Source organism: Apium graveolens, chromosome 6 (genome assembly GCF_009905375.1).
Source record: "Apium graveolens cultivar Ventura chromosome 6, ASM990537v1, whole genome shotgun sequence".
In the NCBI taxonomy this organism is placed as follows: domain Eukaryota; kingdom Viridiplantae; phylum Streptophyta; class Magnoliopsida; order Apiales; family Apiaceae; genus Apium; species Apium graveolens.
The window spans coordinates 40,846,873-40,856,940 of record NC_133652.1 but is presented as its reverse complement, the minus strand read 5'-3'; the positions used below and the strand labels follow the sequence as shown (position 1 = coordinate 40,856,940).

The 10,068-nt window shown below is 37.7% G+C and overlaps 1 protein-coding gene across 1 annotated transcript; it reads left to right on the top strand.

The window, feature by feature from the left end:
- Positions 1 to 5,535: 5,535 nt before the first annotated feature.
- LOC141667974 (histone H3-like 3) lies at positions 5,536 to 6,823 on the top strand. The gene is made up of 5 exons (XM_074474627.1): positions 5,536 to 5,584; positions 5,764 to 5,864; positions 5,963 to 6,039; positions 6,140 to 6,230; positions 6,330 to 6,823. Exons 2-5 carry the CDS (start codon positions 5,793 to 5,795, stop codon positions 6,498 to 6,500), a joined length of 411 nt encoding a protein of 136 aa, XP_074330728.1. The 5' UTR covers positions 5,536 to 5,584; positions 5,764 to 5,792; the 3' UTR covers positions 6,501 to 6,823.
- Positions 6,824 to 10,068: the final 3,245 nt, after the last annotated feature.

Here is a 10,068-nt window from a genome sequence, read left to right as displayed (position 1 = left end):
AGGGGTGTGCTACACTCCGGTAAATAAATTAACCGGCTACAATCTAAGAACAATAAAGTTTCTAGCTACTACAAAGATTTACAAATCAAATCTTATACAATTATCTAGCTTTTGTTTGTACTAGGATTTAACTACCGGGTAACGATTATAATGCCCCTAAGAATATACAAGAGTTAAATCGGGCATTATAACGTTACTCCGGTGAAAAGTTAAACGGTTATATAAATAGCTTGAACTTCTCTATAAATCAATGCTGCCATTTCACTTCTTTTTTTGGGAGAGAAGATGAACAGAAAATATTTCAGAATGAATGGCTCTATATCTTCTGCTGCAAAGTGTAGACTTTATCCAATAAATTGTGTGGCTGAGGTTGAGTGCTTCTGTGGCGACAAGAGGTACAAGTTCTGTGGCGACAGGGAATATTCTTTTCTGTGGCGACACCAATTAGCTGTGCTCTGTGGCGACAGCATAGTATATACTTTTGTACTTAACTTTATTTACACCACTTCTCTGTGGCGACAATGGTACATGATGGAGTAGCTGATTGTGTGGCGACCAAGCACTACTACTAGTACTTGGTTACTTAACCTTTGTAAACAAAAGTTAAGAAACCACTTGTGGCGACAATGTCACCTGTGGTTTCTTTACTCCCTTTGTTTTTTCTTTTTCTTTTTCTTTTATTCTTTTCTTTTTACGGTTCGCTTAACTTTCGTTCTCGTTCGTCGTTTGAGGGATCATATCCGGGATCTTATTACTTGGGTTCCCCTAAACCTTTCTCAATATTTTGTATTTTTTTTATGATCCTCTCTTATAATCCTTGAATTTAAATCCTTTTAATCATGTTACCTTATACTCAATTCTTTCGGTATCTGGTGGATTTTCAGGAAAAATCAAAGTGTTCGAATTTGGATTCTGAAAATCTTTACATACACTTATTTACTTTATGGAGTACTAATACGATCTTAGAATTTCCATAACAGTACTCCTATATAGTGTATTCTGATAATTTTCCTTAATCAACATCAGCAGCAAAAGTTACTATTCATCCGTGTTTCAAAAATTTCCAAAAATTTGGGTTATTACAAATATAGTCCCGACGGATGACTCAATATAGTCCCGACGGATGATGATTTATTATCCATCGAGTGAGTAGCTTGTGTAATAATAAGTCTGTAGCACATTTCTGCATACATCTTGTTTAGATTCTTTAGTAGTACTCAAGTCATGTTGACCTTAATTAGATATGCAGAATAGGTTGATTAATTGTACATAGATGATGTCTTGTAATTCTGCATAAATGAAATGAAGTCAAGTACTAGATAGCTACCCGACGGATAAACAACAACGCCACTCGACGGATGATCAACAAGGCAACCCGCCGGATGATCATGTACCCGACGGATAATCAATTTAAACATCTGTTGACAGTGACAACACAGTCACATACGTCGAGTGTATGCAAAAGGAATGTGGAAGCCTATTCAACTGGGTTTTAGAGAACAAAGAAGCATTGTCATTTTCATGCTATTATGAAGATATTCAAAGATGCTGGAATAGAGTAATGAAGCAACATATTATTAGACTTGATAGGTTTTATTTTATTATCTTGTCTTATTAATGTGTAATCTTGGTGATATATAGACCAAGAAGTAACAAATAGACAACAAGAAGACTAAGCAAGTAAATTCTCAGAGAAACATTTGTAAGCTGTATTCTTAGCATTTCTCTGTAAGATTAGTTGTTCTCATTTGTAAGCAGTTGTGAGCTACTGAAGTTCCACAGAGTTCTCTCGATATATTTATATATCTCTGGTGGATACTTTTTAATCCACCAGAAATTTTTAAAGACTTGCATTTTTATTACTTAGTATTTTGATTCATTCCAAGTTATTATTCCGCACTTTGCAAATCAATTCACACATATATATATTTTAAGTTAGAACATTTTTAAACTAAGAAAAAGTTTCAAGAATTCCATTCAACCCCCCTTCTGTAATTCTTGTTGCATTGTTAGGGACTAACAATACTGGAACCTTTTCTCATCACACTGTTTCTACATCTCCTACATCAAAAAGAAGAAAAAACTAAAAATCAATATATGTGCAGTGGCATGCCTTTATAAGCCTCTGACGATATTTGTAAATCTATCCAAAAAAGCAAGTTGCACTAATGGATGAACTCCATGAAGAGAAACTAAACAATAGTTCAAAAAGGTTACACAAACACAGGAAAAAATATAAATTGATAAAGTTCCCACACAGAATTTTAGGTGTATTTTTATTTTATTAGACTTGCATTAGTTTATAACAACATAGGCACAAAAAATACAATAAGATAATTTTAATGTGCATGTGAACTATTTTATAGGAGCTAACCTCAATAATGCGTAATTCATTAAGAAGTGACTCTGATGGGATGGTGATTGTTTGGAAGACATGGGAATGCTGAACAAAATATAAACGATTTATTAGTAAAAATATAATTCTTAAAAAACTAAGATGTTTTTCAAAATAGATATAATCAACATAGTGATCAAAAAGATTCTGGATAACAAACTGAAATTTTCCCAGTATCAACAAAACTATAACTATATTTAACACGAAAAAGTCGGATATTATGCAAAGAAAAAGAATAATAGTAATGAAAGACATTTATCTCTGCAACAATAAAGTCATAACCAATGTTGGTTCCAGATTATATAACAGAAATGGAAAAGAAAAGAACTGGTCAAGTCAAATTGATTGCATCCTGCACGATGAAGTGGTCAAAAGGACCTACCTATCATTTTTTACTTCGCCTGAATCAACATTAATTCAATGTGACCATCTTAACTTGAACCAGAAAATTCTTGACCCAAAATCTTGCTATCAAACTTATATGCATCAAAAGGTAAGTGGACTGAGGTCACGTCTGAAAAGACAAGAGATCCACTACACCACCTCAGCAATACAAGTGTATGGTTTTTCACCAATCATGTGGTGCCACCTCATCACTTACAATGGTTCAGAAAGTTCTAGAATGAGGTTTACAGAAAATGGTTTTCTATGATTTTTTTTTCTTAACTAAACTTTGACAATATTTCTTTTGAACAAAAATGGTTGTGTAAGCGTAGCAACGTTTTTTAATCTGACGGCTGATATGAAATCTCCTTTCAATCAATGACTCTCACTACACCAACTCACCATTACAAGTTTTAACAATTGTTAGTTAAAAAAACGGTTTTTCTAATTTAATTTTTTTAAAAAAATGTTCAGAACTAAGACAAAGATTTTATCAATAAAATGTTTGTCTGATATTGCATACAACAGAAGGAAAACACTTTTATGTTTGGTGATGTTCAAATAACACAACAAAGCTTCGTTGTTTAACTCCAGCTTAACTAAGCCAATGAGAAAATACTTGTCTCTTTCCAACAACACTTTTTGACAACATTGTCTCCATTATTTTTAGATAATGCAAAATTAAACAATTGTACAAACTGTCTCATTTACACAACATCGTTGTAGAAAGTCATGTCAGTGTCAATCAGGTAGACAACAGTTTCTAAAGCGTTGTAGGAATGTTGAACCCATCTTAGTTAAACAACACCTCGTCGTACAAAAGAATTGTCTGATGTGATTAACTAGACAACATTTTTTAAATGGTTGTAGCAAATATATACACACAACACTCGTTTTTTGATTAAAAAAAATCGTTGTAAAAAATTTATGGGCAGCAATTTTTGGGTTGAGCGTTGTCTGATGGGTATTGTCTGTGTACTGTTAATTAAATTTTTATGATTGTTATGACACTTATTAATTTTTGCAACCTTATTTTAGTTCCACGGACTCTAATCGTTTTAATGATTTTGAATCAAACATGACCTAAATATTTTCGATTAATTTTTGTAGCAGTTTAAATCCATTATTTCGTAAAGTAATATTAATCACAACTAATAAAATAAAACTTTAAAAAATTCTTTATCTGATTGTACTTCAACATTGTATTCAACATTATCCTATTAATTTATGTAATTCTAAAATGCACGTATGCTTACATATATTTACTATATATTTACTTGAATTTAAAAAAAATGGTCTCTAAAAATTTTGGGACCCCCGGCGGTCGCCGAACCCTAGGAATACGTCAAAATGTTAAATGATTCATACAGGACGCACAGCAATCCCCGGATTTTGTTCATGTACAACATACATAATTCTAGAAGATATTAGCAACTGATTCGAACTTGCATTATAACATACATATATTTGACATTTGGTGCCCTATTTGTCTTTCTTCACTTTTAGAAGAAAAAGAATAATAAATATACAAGATACAACATATATGAATGAACAATCAATAACTTATATATCTCGCGATCCTACACGTTCCCTCTCTGGACATGTCAACGGATTGAATCAATCTAAATCTAAAATTATATCCATTTATTTTATCGAATGGTTCAGATCTCAGGACCGTATCTTTTACGGCCAATTCATAATCGGATTTGTTAGGTACACGGATTATAGTTCGAATATCTGGATTCATTTAAGTTTTTTTTTGATTTTTTATACTTAAATTAAAAGTCTTATAAATACTAAACAATAATACGATGTATTGAAATTAAATTAAATTAACTAAATTACAAAATTTAATAAGAACACAAACTAAGTTTACACACATATACAAATTAAAAAAAATAGGAAAATATGTTATCGGCTATTCTTCGAGTTGGGGAGGACAAGACAGAATTAGGTATCGTAAAGTGTAAACTAATATAATTAAATTATTTTTTATATATATTTCTACGGGGACGGATCATCTTGATCATATGATCCATTGGAGGCGTAACCTTGCTGTCCAGCAAGATATCTTCTCTTCTTTCTTGCTAGATAGTATAAAAATTATAACAGTAAGAAAGAAGAACCAGATAACAATTTGACATGGGGTTTTAATTCAGGTTTAAGTTAAATACCCTTTCATCAACAACGAGCCAGTCCTTCACCTATAGTCCGTAGACTGTCTATGGAGGTTTTTCGCGAAACCCAACAGCAGTCTCAACAATGAACATCATCCTGTTTCCAGTGACCGATATCACAAAAACATCTGAATCAGCCTCGTCATATCATCATGTGCCATTTCAACTATACCTCTACTACATCGTCATCGCTTCCATGAATTTTCTTACTCTATTAAGAGTTTTTCTTACCTCTACTACATGCATGCAAATAGAAAAGGAAAAACCCGAGAATTTCACTAAATTTTCGATGATTTAAAATTAAACCTTCTTTGCCTTTAAAATATATCAAAATAGACCAATAAGAACACACCGATTAGGCATGATGATCTAGGTCGAGCAACTAGATTAAATCAAGACCGTCGGATTGGGTCCCAGAAAACACAAATAAACACATTAAAAGCCGTTAGATCAAAAATTAAAAAGCACAAGGATCATAAATCACAACCGTCCAATTAAACACAAGCCTCCCTCCCTTCAGCTATATAAAGACAGCCCCTCTCCCCATTTGCAAGTATATTCAAAACATCTCACGAAGAAGTGAAAGGAGAAGTGATCGCCCCAGAAATTCAAAGAAGAATTAACAAAGGTAATATGAAACAACTCTTTCGATCTCTTTTAATTTGGTCTTCATCTTTGTGCATGTATTTATGTACCTAAACAAACGTATTGCTTCTCCTTTGATGCTCATGTTCATGTAAACATATACTAGGTAGAGTACTTTTCTATTTTGACATTTTTTCTAGGGTTTTGATCTCTCTGTATTAGCGATATCAAATTTGTGGTGTTGTTCACATATGGCTCGCACTAAGCAAACTGCTCATAAGTCTCACGGAGGAAAGATCCCAAGGAAGCTACTCGCTTACAAGGTAAATTAATTTTAATCACAGTTTATACAATGCATTATACTGGTGGATGCATTATAAATTGTTGCTTATTATGAAATTTATCTGCTTGTCCATTACAGGCTGCTCGTAAGTCTGCTCCATTGATTGGTGGAGTTAAGAAGCCACACAGATACCGACCTGGAACTGTTGCCCTACGGTATTTTATCAAAAACATTTATGTTGTGATTGCAACATCTGTTTAAAATTGTTTTCCTGGATTTACATATTATTGCTATGTTATTGCTATTGTTGTGCAGCGAAATTCGCAAGTACCAGAAGGGTACTGAGCTTTTGATCAGGAAACTTCCATTCCAGAGGCTTGTACGTGAAATTGCTCAAGACTTCAAGGTTAGTTTCTGTTGCTTTTACCCAATTTAAGTTTTCTTTTTTCTTTGTTTGTTGTTTAGAATTTTGTTGTAATATGCAATATTGGTTTTGTTGTTGCAGACTGATATGCGTTTCCAGAGCCATGCTGTCCTAGCTCTGCAGGAGTCGGCCGAGGCGTACCTAGTAGGTCTGTTCGAAGACACTAACTTGTGTGCAATACATGCCAAGCGTGTGACTATCATGTCTAAGGACATTCAGCTTGCCAGGAGGATCCGCTGGGAGCGTGCTTAAGCTGCTTATAGTTCTCTTCAATAATTTTGGTTTATCTATATGTTGACGTTGGACTAAGATATAAATAAGGTGTTTCTAGTCTGAGGATCAATAACTCCGGTGAGCGGGCGGCTCCGTCCGACGGCGTTCCTGGACCTTCTATGCGTGGATGGGGTGTAACTGCTGGTTGGGCGCCTGTAAAACAACACCGGAAGGGGGGTTTGGCTCCCACGGCGCCTCCGGTGTGAGAATGAGAACAGGTTTTGGAGAAGATGAAGGTATATATATATTTATATCATTTAGAGGCTGCTGTGTGTTTGTGTGTGGATGTGTATATGTGATGGCTGCTGTGTGTTTTGAGTGTATGAGAGTGTGTGAGTGCAAGAGAAATTATTTTTCAACCCCTAAACCCTTCGGTCTTGGGGTATATATAGCCCAAAGGTAGGGTTTAGGGGTAGTTACCTCTAAATCTGGGCCGTTGGATCTTGGGAGCGGAGGACGCCTGGCTTGGGCAGATTGCTTACACGTGTCCAGGGGAGGACCACCTCCAGAGTGTCCTAACGGCCTCTGACACGCGCCGTGCTTGTCTAGTGTGTTGGTTGTTGATAGCTGTCATAGTCACGTGCCCACGTACTCCTCTTGGCGGGTTGTGGGATGTGATGCGTCTGCTGAGACCTCCCTCACTGTGGTTTTGGCCCCGATCCGGATCCAGGTATGCAGGCGGATCCGGATCCGGGAAGTAGGATAGACCCGGGCCTGGGCTCCTATGTTTGATTGACCTGGGGGAGGGGGGTCTTAGCAGGTCAGTTGAGCCTGACCCCTTTAGTCCAGGTTGACTCCTGCCCGGGTCTCTTATGCCCTATCATTTGCCCCCCACTCCCTTATGCAGATTTTCTGGATGAGGGAGTAGAGTAGGGTTGCATATTTGGCTTACTAAAGTAAAATTTCTGCTCCTGTTGCCCCCCAATCCGGATCAGGTGTAATGAATACCAATCCGGATTAAGGTAGAATAGTTGCTTCAGAAAAATTCCTGCTCCTGGTTGCCCCCCAATCCGGATCTTGTGTAATGGATGTCAATCCGGATTAAGGTAGAATGGTTGATGCCTTAGAAAAGTTCTTGCTCCTAGTTGGCCCCCAATCCGGATCTGGTGTGGTAGATGCCAATCCGGATTAAGGTAGAATAGTAGAATAATCCTGGTTGACAATGATCCAGATTTATATTATTGATCCGGGTATTGGGCTGTGGAATTTGAAAAATTTGGGATTTGTAACGTCTTTCAGTTTATTCCCTCCCACGAATTTGAATTTTTGGGCAGTTATTTCCTAAAAACTCGGCCCATAATCATTATGGGTTTAATTTGCATTTATGTGTGTAATTACACATATATATGTATAAAAAAAAAATTTGTAACTGCTTCTGGAACTAGTGGGATCCTGCCACGTGGCAGGGGAGTTACTCTTTCCTGGGCCTATAAAAGGCTGCCTCCCCTCTTCCATTTCATTTTTTATTTTCACAAAAGAAGCTCAACAGTCCTTTGTTTTTCTCTTCTCTCTCTCACTTTTCTGCAAATCACCGTGTTTGTGGTTGATTCTTTCGCCGTGTCTCGCCGGTCTTGCCATTAATCCTCCATTAACTTGTAAGATCTTCACTTGCTTTTTTTTTTTGCTTTATTCCTCTGTTTTTCTTTTCGATTTTGTTTTCATTTCCTCCGAGTTTTTGTATGCCTTGATTTTGCTTTTTCATCCGCGCATAAGTAGTAGAAATCATGATTTTTGGCTTAGTTTTTGTTGCTCGTTGGTGCTCATTTCGTGTGTTTATGCTTAGATCTGTAGGTTTTCCTTGTGTTTTGGTTTGATTTTTAGTTTTTGGGCTCGATTTTTTTGGGTTTTCTATGTTTGTTCTTCGTGTTCTTGGCTAAAATATATGTGTGTATAGGTAAAAAGGGTAGATTTTGCTGTTTGATTCTTGGGTTGACTGTTTGTGGGTTAGGGTTTTGATTTTGATCCGGGTTGGGGTGTAGGGTCCGGATTTGGGGGAGGTTTATGGTAGGATTGTATAACTTAGGTTTTTTGATCTGTTCTTGGTTGCTTCTGATCCGGGCGTGGTTGTTTGTCGTTGGGATCCGGGTATACGGGCTTTGCTTTAAGTTTTTTGTTGTTAACGATCCGGATCTGGGTATTTGCCATCAAGATCCGGGTCCATGGTGTTTTGCTTTTGTGGATTGTAGTTAACATGATCCGGATCGTTGATGTTTTTCCGGGTTGGACTTGCATTGGTGGTCCGGATCATTAGGTTATGCTAAAACTAACATAACGCACTTGATCCGGACCGCCTAGTAAGACAAATAAAATCTGTAGGGTCCAGACTAACAGACCTTCATTTTAATAGGTATATGGTCCGGATCAAAGAGCGAGCTAGGAAAGTATACAACTGCTATCCCAACTTTTCTGACGAGGAGAGTGATCCGGATTCGACTGGTAGAGAACAGACCCGGGGCGAGATGGTTAGAAAGGGGTCCGGGTCCGTGGGAACAATTACGAGCTTCCGGTTCAAGAGGCTTCCAGAGAACTCTGTTATTTTCACCCCGGATGGCCGCTGGTCCGATATTAAATATCATTTTGTTAGAAAGCCACCCGGGCTTGAAGATAGCATATACTATACCCGAGTCAGATATGAGAGGCACGAGGATGGCCACCCGGGCGTTTATGATCAGGGCGCCCTGGAGGCAACTTTTGCTTCATTTGGGATCAGCCGGGATCATTACCAGCTGAAGGATTTTTATGCTGAAGCTGACCCGGGTGATATGGACAAGGCAATTCGGGCTGCTTTTCAATTGACAGCCGATATCGCTTGGAGGTGGCCCGAGCTGTATGAGAGGATCTTCCATCGTCCTGCGGATGGTTTTGTTCCGGTCTGGCTGGAGCATTTAAGGTCCGGGTGGAGCCCACGCTGCCATATTTTTCTCAAGCACCTGTGCAAGTATGTCTATAGGATATCCCCCATGCAGATAACCCCAAATGGAATAAAGTCTATGACTTGGTTCATAGCTTGCTGCAATAAGGCCGGGCTCATGCCGACCTTCAAGTTGTTCCACCAGATATTCAATCTTTATAGGTCAAGCCAGAAACCTTTTTACGAGCTGAGATTTCGGGCAGCAGAGTGCGGATTTGGCCCGGGTAGGTCCAAACCGGTTATTCACCAGACTTCTTTGAAACATTGGAATGGGGAGATATTGATATTGAAGGGATACGATTTGGAGTATCTTCCATATTTCACAGCTGGGGAGGTTAAGACGAAGTTCAACCCGGAGGTCTTAGAGGGGGAGGCTGTAGATCAAATTAGAAAATTTTGCGGTAGTCTCGGGTTCCAGCCAACCCGGGATACGTTTATGAACCATAAACTCCTGTTCCAACTTGGCTGTAAGTTTTTCTTTAATCTGTTCTGTCAGTGATCCGAGTTCCCGTCCATACTCGGAAATCCGAATTACGTTCCTCTTTCTTTTAGCTTGTTTTAGGGAACTGTTTGGTATTTGATCCGCGTCTCTCTGCTTTCCCTTATGATCCGGATCATCGTATATTTTGCTTCTTT

Coding starts and splice junctions, on each gene's coding strand:
- LOC141667974 (XM_074474627.1), top strand. CDS start 5,793: ATGGCTCGCACTAAGCAAACTGCTCATAAGTCTCACGGAGGAAAGATC. Junction 5,865..5,962: donor GGAAGCTACTCGCTTACAAG/GTAAATTAATTT, acceptor TGTCCATTACAG/GCTGCTCGTAAGTCTGCTCC. Junction 6,040..6,139: donor CCTGGAACTGTTGCCCTACG/GTATTTTATCAA, acceptor ATTGTTGTGCAG/CGAAATTCGCAAGTACCAGA.